This window comes from Choloepus didactylus, chromosome 1 (genome assembly GCF_015220235.1).
Source record: "Choloepus didactylus isolate mChoDid1 chromosome 1, mChoDid1.pri, whole genome shotgun sequence".
NCBI classification, from domain to species: domain Eukaryota; kingdom Metazoa; phylum Chordata; class Mammalia; order Pilosa; family Megalonychidae; genus Choloepus; species Choloepus didactylus.
Window position 1 is genome coordinate 93090968 of NC_051307.1, and position 22359 is coordinate 93113326.

The 22359-nt window shown below is 38.1% G+C and overlaps 1 protein-coding gene and 1 pseudogene across 3 annotated transcripts in view; one reads left to right on the plus strand and one right to left on the minus strand.

Annotated features, from left to right (window-relative positions):
• LMLN (leishmanolysin like peptidase) overlaps positions 1-22359 on the minus strand; it is a 147714-nt gene that overhangs the window by 36183 nt on the left and 89172 nt on the right. For all 3 annotated transcript variants that reach the window (XR_005217120.1, XM_037837379.1, XM_037837390.1), the window contains exon 12: positions 11244-11354. Coding sequence is in view for 2 of the 3 variants with exons in the window: in XM_037837379.1 (XP_037693307.1) it covers positions 11244-11354 (111 nt within the window). In the remaining variant the exon portion in view is untranslated. The remainder of the gene's footprint in view (positions 1-11243; positions 11355-22359) is intronic.
• On the plus strand, positions 886-2200 carry LOC119509807 (annotated as a pseudogene).

Sequence of the window (22359 nt, forward strand, 5' to 3'; positions counted from 1 at the left end):
AAGATCTAAGGCTAGGCAAAGGGTTCTTAGACTTGACATCAAAAGCAAGATACATAAAAGGACGAACTAGATGTTACCAAAACGTAAAACTTTTGTTTGGCAAAGACCCTTTCAAGAGGATGTAGTTGACTGAATTATGTACCCCAACGAAAGACATGTTCTTAATCGTAATCCTGTTGATGTGAACCCATTTGCAAAGAGGCCCTTTGAAAAAGTATTAGTTAAGGTTAAGAAAATGTATTAGTTAAGAGTTAAGGTGTGATCTCATTTGTGAACAGGATCTTTAAAGATTCATTTAGGTAGGGCCAAACTGAATCAGGTTGGGCCTTAGTCATATTACTGGAGGCCTTATATACAGAAGGCCACAGGAAGAAGCTGGAAGTCAGCGGAAAGTGGAAAAGCAAACACAAGGAGAAAGAGATCCCCATGTGACAGAAGGCAGAGATGCAAGCCAAGGAGCCCCATGGATTGTGACAAGCCAGCACTGGAACACTACAGACAATGGGAAGAAAGCATGGCCTTGCCAATGCCTTGATTTTAGACTTTTTTAGCCTCCAAAACCATGAACCAATAAATTCTTGTTATTTAAGCCAACCTATTGTGTAGCATTTGTCATGGCAGCCTTGGTAAACAACGAAGATAAAAAGACAAGCTATAGGCTGGGAGAAAATAATTAAAAACCACATATCCAACAAAGGAATTTTATCTAGAAATATAACAGACTGTCAAAAGTCAACAGTAAAAAGAAAACAATCCGGTTAAAAATGGACAAATAACACAAAGAGACATTTCATGGAAGAGGATATACGGATAGCAAATAAGCACATAAAACGTTCAACATCATGAGGTATTAGAGAAGTGCAAATTAAAAACACAAGGAGAGACATGGCTGGTGAGGGAGACCCGCAAGATGCTGTGCACAAAATGGGGAACCACCTACTGCTTCTGCCTGCAGAGTGAGGAAGATGAAATTGAAATGGAAGTTGAAGACTAGGATAGCAAAGAAGTCAAAAAACCAAATGTCATCAATTTTGACATCAGTCTGCCAACATCACATACATATCTGGTGCTGATATGGAAGAATTTTATGGCAGCTTTGCATGATGATGACAGCTATCAGGTGATTCCAGTTCTGCCATAAGTGATGATGATTACTCCTTCAGTTTTTCACCCTCAAGAAGTCACTATGGTGTATAATGTAATTCAAAAGATAGAACCTTTGCAGTTCTTGAATCTGGTAATATATAGGAAAGGGAAGCACAGTTAGCAGCAACAGCAAAAATACAGACCTATCAAGAATAGGATTTCAGAACTGAGACAGTGAAAGTGAAAGCAGTTGGAAGACAAAGGTTCAAAGTCCTTGAGCTAAGAACAGTCATATGGAATTCAGCAAGCTAAAGTGCAAATTCTTCCCAAATGTGTGTCACCCTCAACCACGTCGCAGCTCAGTTAGAATCCCTCAGTAAGTGCCAGATATCTCTTTCCAAACCTCTCACATGGGAAGAGCAGTATTCATATAAGTGGTGGCAGAAATAGCAGAAAAGAAAGTTTCACTGTGTAAATCTGACTTCATGGTCTCACTGGCTGTATTCCTTATATGATGCTGAAAACCTTAATGGAAAGAATCAAGAAACAGCTAAGTGAATGGGATGAAAATCAAGAAACAGCTAAGTGAATGGGATGAAAATCTAAAAGAAGATTCTCTTCCTTCAAATCCAACAGATTTTTCTTACAGAGTACCTGCTTTTCTTCCTATTAATGATGTATAAAGAATTCAGCTCCTTAAAATTGGTAGTGCTATCCAACAACTCTATTGTGAACTAGACATTACGAATAAATATACTTCCTTTTGCTGCAAACAGTGTCAAGAAACAGAAATAACTACCAAAAATGAACTATTCGGTTTATCCTTATGTGGGATGATGGCAGCTTATGTGGACTCTCATGGATATGTGCATGAGACACTTACCGTGTACCAAGGCTTACAACTTGAATGTGATAGGCTGGCCATCAACAGACCTCAGATGGTTTCCTGGGTATGCCTAGACTATTGCCTGGTGCAGGATCTGTGCAAGCCATATTCAATGGAAATTTACAGCCACCAAAAAAAGACATAACACCCCAAAAATCTTGGGGTATGACTCAGTCTGCTTTGCTGCCCACCATCCAAGGCACTGAAGACTAAATAAGCCCCAAGTAATACTTTGCTTGTAAACAGATATGGTGAAGATAAACTTATTGGTATTTTAAAATCAGATCTGCTTTGAAAATAATTGCTTCTGATGCATACCTGAGTAAACAGTAACATTACTTGGAAGATTGCAGTTTCTCATTCAAACTGAATATGAAGATTTAAACTAAAGTATGCTAATAGAGAGGATGAAAAGCAGTCTATAATGTAAGTTTGGTTTCAAGACTATCTATATTGGTAGCTTGGTTCCATTATCCTGTGGAATCTTAATCTGATAGTATGTCATCGACAGGACATGAAGATATCTTGGACAGTGATAAAACTGTTTCCTGCACAAAAATATTTTAAATGCCTGTAAGTGAGACTGAGCCTGATTCTGGGACAGCATATTTGTATAAGTGCTCCAAATGGCAAAAGTTCCAAAAGCAAGGATGCCAAGCACAAGTACTTTTTCCTTTTTTGAAGACGGAAGTTGGTATATGTTATTTTTTTTTTATTTTTTTACTGAAATTGTTCAGATACCATACAACTATCCAAAGATCCAAAGTGTACAATCAGTTACCCACAGCACCACCATACAGCTGTGCATCCATCAACACAATTTTTTTTTCAATTTTTAGAACATTTTCACTACTCCAGAAAAGAAACAAAGACAAAAAAAAGGAAACTCCCATCCTCTCATACCCCTAACCATGCCCTCCTCCCCTCCATTATTGATTCATAGTTTTGGTATAGTACATTTGTTACTGTTGATGAAAGAATGTTAAAATACTACTAACTGTAGTACATAGTTTGCATAGGTACATATTTTTTCCCTATATGCCTCTCTATTATTAACCTCTAGTTATAGTGACATACATTTGTTCTAGCTCGTGAGAGAGATTTCTAATATTTGTATAATCACAGACATTGTCCACCACAAGAGTCACTGTTTTATACATTCCCATCTTTTAACTTCCAACTATCCTTCTGGTGACATGCATGACTCTGAGCTTACCCTTTCCACCACCTTCACACACATTTTAGCACTGTTAGTTATTCTCATTACATGCTACTATCACCTGTCCATTTCCAAATATTTAAGTTCACTCTAGTTAAACATTCTGCTCATAATAAGCAACCGCTCCCCATTCTTTAGCCTCATGCTATATCCTGGTAACTATATTTCATGTCTATGAGTTTACATATTATAATCAGTTCATATCACTGAGACCCTGCAATATTTGCCTTTATGTGTATGTCTTATTTCACTCAATATAGTGCCCTCAGGTATTCTTCATCAACCCATTTCTTTTAAGATGGTTTGTTCACACACCATACATTCCATCCTAAGTAAACAATCGTTGGTTCCCTATATAGTCACATATTTATGTATTGAGCACCATCGCCACTCTCTATATAAGGACATTTCTTCCACAAAGACAGAGGAAGAGTCAAAGAGTCAGAGAGGCAAAAGAAAAAGGCAAGAGAAAGAGAGAAAAACAAACAAACAAAAAAACTTGATAGTTAGAAGACGACAAAAGGAAACATAGCATTAACCTAGAATAAAGAGTCAGACAACATCACCAATGCCTGGAGTCCCATACCCTTCCCCTATTCCCTGCCCCCATATGCATTTAGCTTTGGTATGTTGTTTTTGTTACATTAAAGGAAGCATAATACAATGTTTCTATTAATTCTAGCCTCTAGTTTGCATTGATTGTATTTTCACCCCAATCCCACCCTATTTTTAACACCTTGCAATGTTGACATTCATTTGTTCTACCTCATGTAAAAACATATTTGTACCTTTTATTACAATTGTTGAGCATCCTAGGTTTCCCTGAGTTACACAGTCCCAGTCTTTATCGTTCATCTTTTGTTCTGGTGTCCCACATGATCCCAGCCTTGTTCTTTCAACCATATTCACAGTCATCTTTGTTCAGTGTACTTACATTACTGTGCTACTATCTCCCAAAATTGTTTTCCAAACCTCTCACTCCTGTCTTTTCCTTTCTGTCTGCAGTGCTTCCTTTGGTGTTTCCTGTAGAACAGGTTTCTTGTTCACAAACTCGGTCATTGTTTGTCAGAGAATATTTTAAGCTTTCCCTCATATCTGAAGGATAGTTTTGTTGGATATAGGATTCTCGGTTGGTGGTTTTTCTCTTTCAGTATCTTAAATATATCACCCCACTTCCTTCTTGCCTCCATGGTTTCTATTGAGAAATCCACACACAGTCTTATCAAGCTTCCTTTGTATGTGATAGATCGTTTCTCTCTTGCTGCTTTCAGGATTCTCTCTTTATCTTTGATGTTTGATAATCTGATTATTAAGCGTCTCGGCGTAGGCCTATTCAGATCTATTCTGTTTGGGGTACACTGTGCTTCTTGGATCCGTAATTTTATGTCTTTCATAAGAGATGGGAAATTTTCATTGATTATTTCCTTACTATTGTTTCTGCCCCTTTTCCCTTCTCTTATCCTTCTGGGACACCAAGGACACGTAAATTCTTGCTTTTTGTTTTGTCTTTAAGTCCCCGGAGATGATGCTCATATTTTTCTATTCTTTTCTCTATCTGTTCTTTCGTGTGCAGGCTTTCAGGTGCCTTGTTTTCCAGTTTCTGAGTGTTTCCTTCTGCCTCTTGAGATCTGCTGCTGTATGTTCCCAGTGTGTCTTTTATCTCTTGTGCTGTGCCTTTCATTTCCATAGATTCCGCCAGTTGGTTTTTTCAACTTTTACTTTCTCCCTTATGTATGTCCTGTGTTTTCATTCTACGGTTCATCTCTTTTGCCATATCTTCCCTAAACATTTTGAATTCAGTTACTATTAGTTGTTTCAATTCCGGCATCACAGTTGAAGTGCAAGTTTGTTTCCCTGACGGGGCCATAACCTCATTTTTCTTGGTGTAGGTTGTAGTTTTCTGTTGTCTAGGCATGGTTTCCTTGGTTACCCCAATCAGGCCTCCCCAGACCAGAATGGGCTAAGGTCCCAGAAGGAAGAAACATTCAGGATCCGGTTTCCCTGAGGGTGTGTCTTAGAAAATTGGTACACCCTCTGATGCCTCTGGTCACTGTGCTTTTCTGCCCAGCAGGTGGTGCCTGTTAGCCTATAATTCTTGACTGGTGTAAGTTCTGAATGAAAGGCAGGTAGTAGAGCTGGGCCCCACCCCTTCCTCTTAGAGAAGATAGACGCCCTAGGGGGAGGTCATTAGCATTTCAATGGTCTCTCTCTGCCTGTGCTACATCCTTGTCTGGGTCACAGAACTGGGAACTGAAAATGGCTGAGGCTTTCTCCACTGAGTCGAAAAAGGAACAGAGCTAGTTTGAGGTGACCCTCCGGCTCTCTAAGGTCAGTCGTCACCCAAAGCCTCTGTCTACTTGTTGGGGATTTGTACCTCGTAGTGAGCAGTTCACACTTCCTAATTAAAACCCCAGTTGGAGCTCAGCTGAGATATATTCGCTTCCTGGGAGAAAGCTTCTCTCTGGCACCATGAGGCTTTGTAGCTCGGGCTGTGGGGGAGGGGTCGTCGATTTGGATCCGCAGTTTTTACTTACAGATTTTATGCTGCGATCTCGGGCATTCCTCCCAATTCAGGTTGGTGTATGATTAGTGGATGGTCACGTTTGTCCCTCTGAAGTTATTCTGGATGATATACTAGTTGTCTCTGGTTTTTTTCTAGTTGTTCCAGGGGACTACTTAGCTTCCACTCCACTCTATGCCATCATCTTAGATCCTCCACTTGGTATATGTTATTTTTAAAGGGCTTTGTTCCTTTCAACTTTCTTTAGCTTCTCTCAAATATTGATTTGTATATCTTGAAAATGTTAAAGAGTCAAAATATGGGGGAAAAAACCTCATAATAAGGTATCACTCCATTATCAGTCAGAATGGCTAAAATAAAAAACAGTGATGTTACCAAATGCTGGTGAGATGCCAAGAAATTGGATTACTCATAATCTGATGGGGTGAATATAAAATGGTAAAGCCATTCTGGAAAACATTTGGCAGTTCTTTTACAAAGCTAAACATGTAATAACCATATGACACAACAATGCACTCACAGGCATTTATCCCAGAGAAATAAAGGCATATGCTTATGCAAAAAATCTGTACACAAATATGGGTAGCAGCTTTACTTTTTTTTTTTTTTTAATTTTTTGTTTCTGAAATAATTTCAAACATACAGGACAATTACAAAAATAAAGCAAACCCCATAAGGAGAACTCCAACAGATTTCTACCCCACCAGATATCCAGAACCACCAATTTTAACATTTTCTGAACACTTGAGTATAGGTTGTATGCATCATGTTTTTTGAACATTTGTTACTGCCACATATATTTCCTAAGAACAAGGACATTCAATTATGCAACCGACTTAAGTGTGGTTATCAAATTAAAGAGATTTAACATTGATATAAAGTTTATAGCCTATATTCCAATCTTTTCATATGTCCCAATAATGCCTCTTTGAGTCTTTCTTCCTCCCATGCTAGATCCCATCCCGGATCATGTTTTGCATTTAATTGTTATTGTATCTTTAGTTGCTCTTTTTTTAAATTGTGGGAATATATATACAACATAAATTTTCCCATCTCAATTACTCCCAAGCATACCATTCAATGGGATTAATCACATTCACAATATTATGGTACCCATACCACCTTCCATAACTAAAATTTTTCCATCTCCCCAAACAGAAACTCTAAACACATTATTCATTAATCCCCATCTCCCCTGCTCCCCACCCCTGGCAACCTGTACTCTAATTTTTGTCTCTATGAGCTTGCATATTCTCTGATATTTTCTTTTTATTTACTGTGGGGCTTAAATATAACATACTGAATCTGTAACAATTGCATTTGCTTTGTTACCAACTTCAACAGCATACACCAACCATGTCCCTATACTCCCGTCATTCCCCCCACCTTTACGTAGTTCTTATCACAAATTACATGTTTACACACTGTGCCAGTTTGCATGTATTATGTCCCCCCAAACACCATTATCTTTGATGAAGTCTTGTGTGGGCAAAAAGCGTATTGGTGTTGATTGGGTTGGAGACTTCTGATTGGATGTTTCCGTGGAGATGTGATCACTCAACTGTGGGCAAGATCTTTTGTTGGATAATTTCCATGGAGGTGTGGCCCCACCCATTCAGCATGGGCTTTCATTAGTTTACTGAAGCACTATATAAGCTCAGACAGAAGACGTGAGCTTGTCACAGCTAAGAGGGACACTTTGAAGAACGCAAAGGAGCTGAGAGAGGAACTGCAGATGAGAGACAGTTTGAAGACGGCTGTTGAAAGCAGACTCTTGCTCTGGAGAAACTAAGAGAGGAAAAACACCCCAAGAGCAACTAAGAGAGACATTTTTGAGGAACTGCAGCCTAGAGAGGCACGTCCTGGGAGAAAGCCATTTTGAAACGAGAACTCTAGAGCATACACCAGCAACATGCCTACCCAGCTAACAGAGGTTTTCTGGACACCACTGGCTATTCTCCAGAGAAGATATCCGATTGTTGATGTGTTACCTTGGACAGTTTATGGCCTTAAGACTGTAACTGTGTAACCAAATAAACCCCCTTTTATAACAGCCAATACATCTCTGGTGTTTTGCATTCTGGCAGCATTAGCAAACTAGGACACACATTATGAGCTCCAAACCACTGATTTATCATTACATTTTATGCATTTGCCTTTCAGATCCTGTACAAAGTAAAAAGTGGAGTTCTAAACCAAAAATACAACAGTACTGCATTTATATTTACCCATGTTGTTACTCTCACTGGAGATCTTTACTTCTTCATGCAGCTTTGATCTATGATCTATTGTCCCTCCCTTTCAACCTTCAGAACTCTCATTGGTATCTCTTGTGGGGCTAGTCTAGTGCTGATGAACTCCCTCAGTTTTTGTTTATCAGGGAATGTCATAAACTCTCCCTCATTTTTGAAAGAGAGTTTTGCTGGTTCTGGAATTTTTTGTTGGCAATTTTTTGCTTTAAGCAATTTAAATACATTTTCCCATTGCCTTCTTGCCTCCATGGTTCCTGATGAGAAATTGGAACTTAATCTTATTGAGGCTCCCTTGTAAGTGACACATTGCTTCTCTCTTGCAGCTTTCAAAATTCTCTCTTTATCTTTGGCATTTGACAATTTGATTATAATTTGGTGCAGTGAGGGTCTACTTGGATTTATGTGTTTGGAGTTCACAGAGGGTCTTGGATGTGTATATTCATGTCTTTTGTTAAATTGGGGAAGTTTTCAGCTATTTAATCTTTGAATATTCCCTCTGTCCCTTTCCTTTTGGGAATCCCACAATGTTTATATCGGTACACTGGATAGTGTTCCACAGGCCTCAGGTTCAGTTTACTTTACTTCATTCTTTCCTCTTTCCACTCCTCAGAATAGATCTTCAAGTTCACAGACTCTTGTCTTTGGCCAGCTCCAAAACAGTGGATAAACCCCTCTGGGGAATTTTAATTTTTCATTTCCGTTACTGTGGTCTTTAGCCCTGTCTGGTTCCTTTTCGTAATTTCCATTTTGGTATTGATACTCTCTTTGTAGTTCTTTGTCCATGTTTTCCTTTAGCTCTTTGAGCATATTTAGGATGATTTTTAAAATGTCTTTGTCTGGTATGTCCCAATCTGGTCATCCTTGTTGATGATTTCTAATGCTTTAATCTTCTCCTTTGCCTGGATTATAACTTCCTGTTTCTTTGAATGTTTTGTAATCTTTTGTTAAAACCTGGACATTCTGATATGTTAATGTGTTACTGCTAGAATTTAGACTCTGAGGCATCTGTTTCTTAAGATTGTATCCAGCTAGTGTTATGACAGAGCTTTCCTTGAATGCCAAGAGGTAACAAAAAAAAGAAAAGAAAAGAAGAATACACCTGTTCCAGTCTTTGCAAATTGATCTGTGCATGTGCTCTCCTGCAAGGCTGATACATACAATGAGTTTAGGGAATAATTCTAGGTCAAAGCATAGGGACCTCCCCAAATCTTTCTGCACATGCATCTTGTCTTGAGCATAATACCCTGTTTATACTGATACAAATGTCTCCTCTTTCCTAGGAAAGTTTCCTCATGGTCCTGGGCACTGTACTACATTTCCAACAGCCAGCAATCCCTTGCCACAGGCAATACATCTTGACTGCTCCCCCACTATATTCTGTAGGAGAGCTCTGTGAGCTTCTTTTTACATGCAGAGCAAGTTCTGGGATGGCAAGTCCCTCAGGCCACTACCAGACAGTTTTGGCCAGACATACATGTTCCCAGTATGTGCACAAGGGTTATTCTGCTCCCTTCAGTACCAGGAACAGGGATGTGCACTGGGAGTGTGGGTGGGCTCTGTGCAGAGCTGGTGAGGGATGAGGGATGAGACATGAGATCCTACCACTTTGAAGTAGCTTTTTCTTGATTAGGCAATTACCCTATCACTGCAATCCTTTAACTGTTTTCTGGAACTCTGAGAAAGATGTTTCTACCAGTTCTTACTAGTTGGTCAAAGCTTCTGTGAGGTGACCAAGCCATGAAGCATCTCACTCCGCCATCTTCACTGGAGTGAGGCAGCTGCTTTATTCTTAATAGTTCCAAACTGGAAACAACCCAGGTGTCCTTCAATAGGTGAATGAGTAAACAAACCATGGTGTATTCATGCTGTGGAATACTACTCAGCCATAAAAAGTAATTGACTACTGATATAGGCAACAACCTGGTAATCTCCAGAGTATTATACTGCGTGAGTAAAGCCACTCCCAAAGATTACATACAGTGTGAATCCATTTATATAACATTCTTAAAAAGACAAAATTATAGAAATAGAGAACAGATTAGAGGCCTCTAGGCATTAAGGAGGGAGTGGGGGTGGGAGAGAACGAGGTGTGGCTATAAACGGGCAAGATGAAGTATCCTTGTAGTGAAGGAAATGTTATTTATCTTCAGTATATCAATGTCAATCTCCTGGTTATGATATAATATTTGTGATGGTTTGAAGTTGTATGTATCCCAGGAAAGATCATATTCTTTTAATCCAATCCTGTGGATGCAGACTTATTGTGAGTGGGACTTTTTGATTAGGTTATTTCAGTTCATGCATGCCCCAGGTGGGTCTTAATCTTCTTACTAGAGTCCTTTATAAAGGATAAAAGACAGAGAGAAGCTCAGAGAAGCTCACAAATAAAGCTCAGAGAAGCTGAGAGACAAGGACACACACAGAAGCTCAGAGAGGAAGCCACTGAAGCCAGAAGCTAGAAACAATGAAACCCAGGAGAGAAGGGAGAGACCAGGAGATGTTGCCATGTGCTTGGCCATTTGATAGGGGTGTTAAGGATCACCGGTAGCTGGTCTTCAGGGAGAAGGTATCATCCTACTGATGCCTTGATGTGGACATTTTTCACAGCCCTAGAACTATAAACTTGAAAGCTAATAAATCCCCATTGTAAAAGCCAACTAATTTCTGGTATATTGCATTTCGCCAGCTTTAGCAAACTAAAACAGTACTTCAGATTTGCAAGATATTACCTTTGGGGGAACTGGGTAAAAGGTACTTGAGATCTCTGTATCATTTCCTACAACTGCATGTGAATCTATAATTATCTCAAAATAAAAAAAGTTTAATTAAAAAAAAATATGTAAATCCTAAACTTGGAGACTCTATTTTTAAAAAACTTGCTAGATGATTCTTATATGCTTCCATATTTGAATATGGAATATTCTGATATTGAATCAATGATTGTATCTATGCTTATTTGTGCTCTCTCTGATGAAAATAGTATGAATGATAGAGTATGCAAAAATTATGCAAAATATACATATTTATGAACTATAAGCTTAACAAAAAATGTTCATGGGCTCTGGCTCCTATACTGTGGATTCTTTCAGTATGTGATTAAAAACTAAAAACAAAACTGCAACTACTCAGTGTTATATGATTACCAAGCAGACAGTTTTCTACACATTTTAAAACTGAGCTAGTCAGACCACATTTTGAAAATAGTTAACATTGTAGGGTCAGGAACAAAATCAGAACGAATCTTGTATTCAAAGACACTGTACAGAAATGCATTCTTACTTTTGTCTCTGCTGATCAATCCAGAATTTACAGCTCTTCCTGACAAAGTCACAGCCCATTCCTCGGCCCCAGTCTAACTTCTCAGCCATGCTGTAATTAGCTTTATACCAGCTGTGGAAATAATTCAAATAAAGCAATTTTTATTACTGTCATTTTTAAAACAACACAAGTGTACCAATTACAAATCTCAATAATGAGCAAACTGGGACCTCATGAGGACTTTCATGACCATCACCACAGATGAGCATTTACTGTAGCAAGGACTGGATCACTTTAGTCTATGACAGTGTACTCACATTGGGGGTGGGGGGGCTGACGGGAGGAGCCACATTTCAATTGTAATTCCAAAGATGACAGAAGTCACAGAGTAGAAGGTGGTTAAGGTGTGAGGCAAGAGGAACAAGGACCAAAGAAACAGAAAAGGAATGAGAGAAAAAGAGAAGGGAGTAAGCTGAAAAAGAAACAGTGGAATTACTAGTTAGCTAGTCTTGTCCTAAACTGGTTTAGTTGATCCTAGTTTCTTGCTCCTCTGGCCTTGAATTGTGACATTCCATCAAATACAGGCCCTGTTTGTGACTAAACATCATATTATTATAATAAGACAAAATGAATATAAGTCTAATTCTTTAAAAATGCTCTAATTTCAGAGAGCAAAGGAATATTTAGCTTGCTGACAAACATGATCAAAGACAATGAACCCGTTTTTATTCTTCTGATGAGATTAGTTTGCAAAAGTTATAAAACTATAAAAAATAGTCTCTTTCATGAATGTATCTTGCCCCTTTAGCACTACCAAAACAGTAGATAAAAACACTGACTCTGGGGGTGACTATTAGGAATAGTTACATGTAGTCATAGCTTCACCAATGCAGATGTAAGTTTCATAGGGGCAAGTCTCAAGATCGACAGCTTCACTTATTAAATTGGGAGTCCCTCATGCTTGAAAGAATTTCAAAAATTCCTCAGGTGGGGAAGTTTAATAGTTCCACCTTTCGCCCGAGTCTCTCAAGGGGATTTTGCAAATATTTTTTTATTTTCTGTCCAAAATACTCTGGAATGTTTCAGGGTATTACCTAATCCTGTAAAGAATAACAAGATACCATTCCCTATTCTAGGTTCCATGTAATTAGGTTGTTTAAATAAACTGACTAGACAGGTTAAATTATATAGTGTACTACAGGAAATTTAAGTTTTGGACCAAATAAACATCTCTTCCTTTGGTCTCACACAGAAGTTGAAGTTTTAAAATACAGACAATCTCTCTATCTGTATCTTTTTACCCTGTATTCTGATTCACCTTAGTCCTAACCAAATCCATTTCATTCATATCTCTAATTGAAGTCTGACCTCTTTTTCAGCTTTTTAAACAGCTACTGTATGGAGTAATGCTGACTATCAGAGCTGCAAAACTCTAACCCTGAGTGTCAGGCATCACACAGATACCCAAAGTTCCAGGGAACTACCAGGTTATACAAAAAGAGCACAGCATCTCAGAATTTAGAAATAACAGTTTAAACTCAGGAACAGGGACTGCTGTTAGGGTTTACAATCTAGGAACCTTTACAATGAGTCTTATTGAACATTCTGTACTCCTTAATCATCGATTGCCCAATCTCTGCCACTTTCTATCCTTCCTTCCTGCGGCCGCTCAATATTCCATTGTATCTACACATCACAGTTTGCCCTTCTGTTCATCAGTCAATGTATCCTTAGGCCACCTCCATCCATTGCAAACTGTGAATAATGCCACCATAAACACCAACGTGCAAATGTCTCTTTGTGTCCCTGCTTTCAGTTCTTCCAAGTATACACCTAATAACGGGGCTGCAGGACTGTATGGCAACCCTATACTTAGCCTCCTGTGGAACCACCACACCGCCCTCCCAGAGGGGCTTCACCATACTACTTCTCTACCAACAGTGAATAGGTATATCTCTCTCTCCACATCTTCTCTAGCATTTGTATCTTTCTGTTTATTTGTTAAACAGTTATATTCACACTCTATACAATCCATCCTATGTATAATCAATGGCTTCCAGTATAATCACATGGTTATGCATTCACCACCACAATCTATATGAGAACATTTCCATTTCTTTTGCAAAGAAAGAAAAGAGGAAAAGAAAAAATAAGGAGAAACTACAACAACAAGAATCCCATACCCTTCCCTAATATCTCCCTCTTTTGTTGCTCAGATGTGGTCTATCTCTTTAAGCCAACTCTGCAAATAAACTCACTACCTCCCCTACTATGTGGGACATGACTTTCACGGTGTAAGTCTCCTGGAAATGTGGGACATGACTTCCAGGGGTGAGCTGAGCCCTCGCATTGTGGGATTGAGAATGCCTTCTTAACCAAAAGGGGAGAAAGAAATGGAATAAAATAAAGTTTCAGTGGCTAAGAGATTTCAAATAGAGTCAAGAAGTCATTCTGGAGGCTACTCTTATGCAAGCTTCAGCCAAATATTTCAAATTGCCAAAGTATGCCAAGCCCCAACCAACAGCATTCCTGAAAAACCTAAAGAACATCCTGGACTCTAAGACTCTATAAATGTTTTACCTAGTCAGTTTATTTTTTTCAGAAACTTAAGGCCTCCAAATTGTTCTTATGCCATATAAGTCCTGACATCCAGAGTGACCAGTCTGCCCAAGAACATCAACCAGTTTCATTCCTCTATCCCATAAGGTCAACACCCCTTTCCAGCATGAAGAAGTTGAAATGGTCATTGACCAGATATCCCTGAAGTTTGAAGAACGATTACATGAGAGGGAGTAGGTGTGACTGAGAAATTAGGATTTTAGAAATGTTTATAACTACTGACTCATTATAGAGATATTTCTTTTTAGTTTCTAAGCGTATTAGAATAACTAGAAAGGAATACCGGAAATTGCTGAGCTGTAATCCAGTAGCCCTGATCTTTGATAATGATTGTATACCTATACAGCGCCCCCTCCCCCCACAAAAAGGACAAAAAATCGGTTGGCTGTGGATATGACAAGAAGAATCTCCCAATCCAGCCACCTTCCCACAAGATCAAATAAGAGGAGAAATATGTGATACAGCCATGTTTGAAATCTCTCAAACAACAGAACTTTCTCTCAGAGAAACTGAAGAAAGAAATCCTATTGCTGCAATACCAAATAATTGCTAGTTCTGTAGCTACAATATGTTACATTTTAGCTAATCTGGTATTACAAGATCCACAGTTCAATTTAACAAGTTGTCCAGATGTTAACAGGTGCCCTGAATCTTGCACATTAGCAATTCTTTTAGCAGTACCTAGGTTAGGAAGTCCTTCTCCCTATGGATAAAACTAAAGTAATTAAATTGCCTTAGGAATTACCATAGCTAGTATAAACTGATGAATGTAGAACATACTATCAGCAGTGTTAATCACCAGAAGGGTACTCCAGCTACATTTCTTGAGATCTTAATACCTTTTCTTTGTAGCTCTTCCTATAATATCAGTCAGTAATTACCTATTCAGCACTTGTATTAAGTATATGCTAGACACGTTGCTAAATAAAAAGGGTACGACAGTGAATAAACAAGCAGTTTCTGCCCTCTTGAAGCTTAAAATCTAGTGGGGAAAACAGACATTAAAACAAAACATTACAAATGTGATGAATGCTACAAAGGAGAAGTATGGGAATTACTAGTAGGAGCAAATTGATAGGGAAATCTTAACTAGTCTGGCATACCAGGAATGGTCTAAGCCCAGAGGGATAAGCACAAATTAGCTGAGGGAGCAGGAGAGAGCTAAAAGAGGGTTTCTTAGTGGCATTAGTGCATTGTGAAATCAACTTAGTAGGTCTTCATTTCTTTCTTTGTCTATCAGTAGAATAGATAGAATAGATTTTTCCCTAATCAATAGAATAGGAAAAAAGGAATGCATTGTTGGTAGTAAGAGTTAATATTCTTTCATAAGACTAGGGTTCAGTTTTATACATAGCAGTGAATACAATATGCCAAGCACTTTTCTAAGGATTTTACATATATTAACTCATTTAAACCTCATAAAACTCTATGAAATAGATACTACTTTTCTCTCTGTTTTATAGATGGGGGAACTGAGGCACAGAAAAGTTAAGTAACTTACCTAAGGTCACAAGCTAGTAAGTAGCAGAGCTGGGATTTGAATCTAGGGAGTCTGGCTTCAATGCCTGTTTTTTTTTTGTTGTTGTTTTGTTTTGTTTTGTTTTTAAAACAAATTGAAATATATTTCCAATAACATAAAAGTAACCATTTAAAAGTACACAGTTAAATGGTTTTTAGTATATTCACCACCATAAGTTCTAGAATGTTTTCATTTTCCCAAAAAGAAACCCCATACCCTCACTACCAGTTCCTGGCAACCACTAATCTACTTTCTGTTTCTATGAATTTCCCCATTCTGGACATTTCATAAAAATGGAATCATACAATATGTGGCTTTTTTGCCTGGCTTTTTTCACTTAGCATAATGTCTTCAAGATTCATCCATTATGTAGTATTATGAAGCATTATCAGTACTTCATTCCCTTATATGGCCAAATAACATTCCATTGATACACATTTTATCAATTTATCAGTTGATATATAGGGTTGTTTCTACTTTTTTGGCTATTCTTAATGATGCTGCTATGAATATTCATACAGAAGTTTTTCTGTAGACATTTGCTTTCAATTATCTTAGTATGTACCTAGGAGTGGTCATAAGGTAAGTCTATGTTCAACATTCTGAGGGACTGACAAACTGTTTGCAAAGTGGCAGAACCATTTTATATTTCCACCAATAATGTATAAGGGTTCCAATTTCTCCATATATTCACCTACATTTGTTATTGTCTGTCTTTTTGATGATAGACATCTTACTGGGTATGAACTGACATCTCATCTCATTATTGGGCTTACTGGCCATCTGTATAACTTGTGTGGTGAAACATCTATTCAGACCCCTTGTCCATTTTTTATGTGGGTCGTCTTTTTATTGTTGAGTCATAAGTTTTTAAACATAATCTGGATACTAGGTCTTATCAGACAAATGATTTCCAACTATTTTCTCCCATTCTGTAAATTGTCTTTTCACTTTTTTTTTTATTTTAAGCAGAGAATGGATATAGTTTTTATTGCTTAGGAGAGCTGGGATTGAGAATGGCATTGACAAAACAATGAAAGTTTTATACATGCATGGCAAAATGATGAGGTTTATACTTTGTTCTAGTGATAGCAATGAATGAATCAGGAAGCTAACAGTTTCTCTCTGCCCTTCAAAAAATGGCATACTCCATACATAACAAAGGTTGAAACCTTCTACCTTCAAAATTCTGACTTCCTTTAACTTTCAATTAACAAATGTACATTCTTATTCTCCCCTTTCTAACTCTCTTCCTAATGGATAGCCGAAGGGTGTCTATTTTGAGATTCAGTTATGAAGGTGCTAAAAATATATGCTGAAACCTGAATGCAAATTTATCAGATGTTGTATATGTTTTACCACAATAAAAAAAAATTTTTTTTTAAACCATAGAACTGTATCACAGAGTGACCCTAATGTAGACTATAGGCTTTAGTTAATATTGGTTCATCAACTGTAACATATATCACACTAACACAAAATGTTAATAGGGAAAATTGTGTATGTGAGGGGGGTTTTGCATGATCTTCTGTAACATACAACTGCTCTAAATTTTTTTTTAACTGTTAAACCTGAATGCAAATTCATCAAATATTCTCCCAGAACCGTAAAGATTTCATATCTTGAGGAAAACCTAAGATGGCGGCTAGGAGAGACAGGGCAAAAAAACACCTCCGTGAAAAATACTAGATAAAAGCCAGAAAGTGACCCAGAACACCAGTTCCAGCGATGCACCAGCTGGACAAGGTCTGCTAAATTCACAGGGACCGTGTACTTGGTGAAACCAGGAGTCTGCATTCTGAAACAAGTGAGCGAACCTGCGGTGTGGGGAAACCATGGGTTGGTGTTTGGAGGCAGACTAGTTCTTTTTTAAAAAAACCCAAAAGTGGCTGCAGACACGGCAGTGAGAACCACACAGTGAAGCATGGTGGGAAGGGGCTGTGCAAACGCTTCAATATCTGGCGTGGAAGATAGCCTTTTGTGGACCCACTGCTAATTGTCTTGGAGCGGGGAGGGCAGAGGTGAGCCAAAAGGAGAAAAAAACCACGCCCCTTGCAGCCATCTTCCCGGCGGGCTGGGAATGCTCCTGCCTGGCACTGGAGTCACAGACCAGAGCCGCACCGAGGGACCCAGTGTGATAGAAAGTATTTCCCGCAACACTGCACACATCCCATAATATCGGGTGTGGATGGTGGCCTTTCGCGCGCCTACAGCTGGTTGAACCAGAGCTGGGAAGGCGGAGCTGTGCAAAAAAGGGGAGGTTAACATGCCACATTCAGCCATCTTTACAGCAGGATGAGAATGCCCCTGCATGGCCCGGTGGCCCACGGCTTCCCTTGAGGGATGGCATGCACTTGTGACGTAGCACAGCCTTCACCCAGCAGAGGTCCTGGAAGGGCAAGGCTGGGAAGGGGGAACCACTCGGAAATTCCAGGGACCTTATGCCAATACTAAGGACTTGTGGGTCAGTGGCAGAGACAATCTGTGGCGAGACTGAAATGAAGGTTTAGACTCTTGCAACAGCCTAAAATCTCCTGGACCACCTGGGAGGTTTGATTATTAAAGCTGCCCTGCCTCACTAACCACCCAGACACACGCCCCACATTCAGGTTGGACAGCACCAACAACATACCCAAACTTGGTGCACCAATTGGACCCCACAAGAACCAGACCCCCACACACCACAAAGACAAAGTTGGGGAGAACTGACTTGAGGGGAATAGGTGACTCGAGGATGCCATCTGCTGGTTAGTTAGAGAAAGTGTACACCACCAAGCTGTAGATCTGACAAATTAGAGACTGGGGTTTGAATAATTCTTCATATCCTAAAAGAACACCATCAAGTAGAGCAAATGCCAAGAGCCCAAAAACAACAGAAAATTTTAAAGCATATGAAAAAAAAAGACGATATGGAGAACCCAAACCCAAACACCCAAAAGATAGGAGACAGTACTTGGAGCAATTAATCAAAGAACTAAAGACAAATAATGAGAGCATGGCACAGGATATAAAGGACATGAAGAAGAGCATGGCACAGGGCATAACGGACATGAAGAAGACCCTAGAAGAGGATAAAGAAGAACTTGCAAGAGTAAATAAAAAAATAGATGATCTTACGGAAATAAAAGAAACTGTTGGCCAAATTAAAAAGATTCTGTATACTCACAGTACAAGACTAGAGGAAGCTGAACAACAACTCAGCCACCTCGAGAACCACAGAACAGAAAATGAAAGAACAAAAGAAAGAATGGGGAAAAAATCAAAAAAATCAAAATGGATCCAGGGATACGATAGATAAAATAAAATGTCCAAATGTAAGACTCATTGGTGTCCCAAAAGGGGAAGAGAAGGGTAAAGGTCTAGAAAGAGTTTTCAAAGAAATTGTTGGGGAAAACTTCCCAAACCTTCTATGCAATATAAATATAAAAAGCATAAATACCCAGCAAACTCCAAATAGAATAAATCCAAATAAACCCACTCCAAGACAAATTCTGATCAGACTCTCAAATACTGAAGAGAAGGAGCAAGTTCTGAAAGCAGCAAGAGAAAAGCAATTCACCACATACAAAGGAAACAACATAAGACTAAGTAGTGACTACTCAGTGGCCACCATGGAGGTGAGAAGGCAGTGGCATGACATATTTAAAATTCTGAGAGAGAAAAATTTCCAACCAAGAATATTTTGTCCAGCAAAACTCTCCTTCAAATTTGAGGGAGAGCTTAAATTTTTCTCAGACAAACAAATGCTGAGAGATTTTGCTAATAAAAGACCTGCCCTACTTCAGATACTAAAGGGAGCCCTACCCACAGAGAAACAAAGAAAGGAGAGAGAGATATACAAAAAATTTAACAGATACATACAGAACATTACATCCCAAATCACCAGGACACTCTAGTGATCACGGAACTTTCTCCAGAATAGACAACAGGCTGGGACATAAAACAAGCCTCAGTAAATTTAAAAAAATTGAATTTATTCAAAGCACATTCTCTGACCACAATGGAATATAAATAGAAGTCAATAATCATCAGAGACTTGGAAAACTCACAAACACCTGGAGGCTAAAAATGAGGGGGAAATGAAAACATTCCCAGATAATCAAAAGCTGAGGGACTTCATCACCAGTAGATCAGTCCTATAAGAAATGCTAAAGGGAACTGTGCAGGCTGAAAGGAAGGGACACTAAACAATTGACTGAAACCACATGAAGAAATAAAGATTTCCAGTAAAGATCACATGGTAAATATAAATACCAGTACTACTGTATTTTTGATTTGTAACTCCACTATACTTCCTACAAGATCTAAAATACTTAAAGTGTAATGATAAATCAGTGGTTTTGGACTGAATGTAAAATATGTAATTTTTGACAAGAACTGCATAATGGTGGGGGAATGGAGGAGTATAGGGACATAGTTTATGTGTCCTAATCTATAAAGAAAACAAGATTGTTATAGACTTAAGATGTTAAATTTAAGCCCTATAGTAAACACAAAGAAAGTATCAGAGAATATGATCACAGAGATGAGAAGTAGAGTATGGGTTACGAGAAGTGGGTGAAGGGGCAATGGGGAATTAATAAGAAATGAGTGTAGGGTTTCTGTTTGGGGTGAAGGGAAATCTGTAGTAACAGATGGTGGGAAGGTGATGACATTGCAACATTGTGAATGTGATTAATCCCACTAAATGGAATGCTCGGGAGGGGCTGGAATGGGAAGATTTATGCTGTAGATATGTTACCACAATTGAAAAAAAAAAAAAAAGAAACAGTTTAAATAGATAATGACAATTAAATGCCATAGACGATCCTGGACAAGATCTAAGAATAGAGGAGAAAAGGATCAAAAGGACACAATTGGGACATAAGGAAAAAAATGAAATATAGAATAGAAGCTTTATATCAATGTTAAATTTCTTGAACTTCTTAACTACACTTAATGTGATTACATAAATGAATATTCTTGTTCATAGGAAATATATATGTAAATTATATTATTTGTTCAAGGATGTGTGCAACTTGCTCTCATATGTTCAGAAGACAGAGCAATAGATGACGGACGATAGGGAGGGAGGGAAGGAAAGAAAGAAATGGTAAAGTGACAAAATACTAAAGTTCGTAGATCAGGGTATCGGTGGAGGGGGGTTTGGGTATGCTGGAGTTCTGTGTATGGGGTTTGTATTATTTCAGCAACTGTTCTTGTAAGTTTGAATTTATTTCAAAAAAAAAGAAAGACCTTATATCTTTATAACAATCCTCTCACAAATCTTAGAAAATAATCATTAAATATCAGTTGCCTCAATTATAGAAACTCTGGATGTATAATATTTGGTCAAGTATATTATTTTAAGAACATGTCAACGGAAAAGATTCTGAATGTTTCTAGACTATGAATTAAGTAAATTTTTATTGAAGTATAAATTGTGGTACAGAAATACATTTCAACTGATTTAGTCTAACACCTTGAAGCAGGAAATGATGGCACCAAATTCTCTGCTCCTACGCAATCCAGTTTTCATTTTTCCTGGCTTTTTTTTCCATACAACTGTGTGCACTTTATCAACACTAAATAGAATTCATAAATCTACTTTTTTAAAAAAATCAGTACTCAAGGCAAAAAAAGAAAAAGGTCATCAAATCCATGGGGATATTATTCAAGAACAAAATCCTTGTTAGCTGTGGTTTTTTTCATATATACCATTTACCATGTTGAAGAAGTTTCCTCCTCCTCAGTTTTCTGAGTCTTTTTTTGTTAAGAAGGGTTGCTGGATTTTGTTAGATGACTTTTCTGCCTCAGTTGAGATAACCATATGGTTTTTCCCCCTCTGTTCCATTAATGTGGTCTATTTCACTAATTGATTTTATTATGTTGTACTACTCTTGCATACCTGAGACAAATCCCACAGGATCATGGTATATAATTCTTTTAATGTGCTGTTAGATTCAGTTTCCTTGCATTTTCTTGAGGATTTTTGCATCTATTATTAATAAGGGATATTGGTGTCTAATTTTCTTTTCTTTTCTGTTGTTATCTTTATCTGGCTTTGGTATTAGGGTACTCCCCACTCTTCAATCTTTTGGAAGACTTTCAGCAGGTTTGGTGTCAATTCTTCCTGGAATGGTTAGTAAAACTCACCTGAAAAGCCCTCTAGTCCCGAACTTTTTCTTTGCTGAGAGGTTTTTTGTTCAATCTCTTATAATTGGTCTGCTGAGATTTTCTATTTCTTCTAGAGTAAGTATAGGGTGTGTGTTTCTAGGAACTTGTCAGTTTCAGGTTGTCTAATTTGTTGGCATACAGTTGTTCACAGTAACTTCTTATGATCGTTCTTATATATGTGGGGTGAGTAGTAATGTCCCCTCTTCCATTTCTAATTATTTGTGACTCATTTTTCTTTGGGGCATTCTGGTTTGGTGCATAAATATTTATGACTGTTATGTTTTCTTGATGAATTGACCCTTTTATTAATATATAGTATCCTTCTTTGTCTCTTTTAATTGTTTTGCTTTTGAAGTCTAACTTGTCTGATATTAATATAGCTACTCCTGCTTTTTTCTGGTTGTTGTTTGCATGAAATATCTTTTTCCAACCTTTCACTTTCAGTCTATGTTTGTCCTTGTGTCTAAAGTGAGTTTCTTGTAGACAGCATATAGATGGGTCCTGTTTTTTAATCCATTCTGCCAGTCTGTGTCTTTTTATTGGGGAGTTTAATCCATTTACATTTAGTGTTATTACTGTAAGGGCAGTACTTTCTACTACCATTTTGTTTTTTGGAATTTATATGTCATATCTTATTTTTTCCTCTCCTTTTACCTTTCCTGATAATCTTTATTTCTGCACTCTTCTCCAACTCTCTCTCTCTTCTCCAACTCTCTCTCTCCTGTCTTTTCCTATCAGCCTGTAGCACTCCCTTTAGTATTTCTTGTAGTGCTGGTCTCTTATTCACAAACTCTCTCAGTGTCTGTTTGTCTGAAAATGTTTTAATCTCTCCCTCATTTTTGA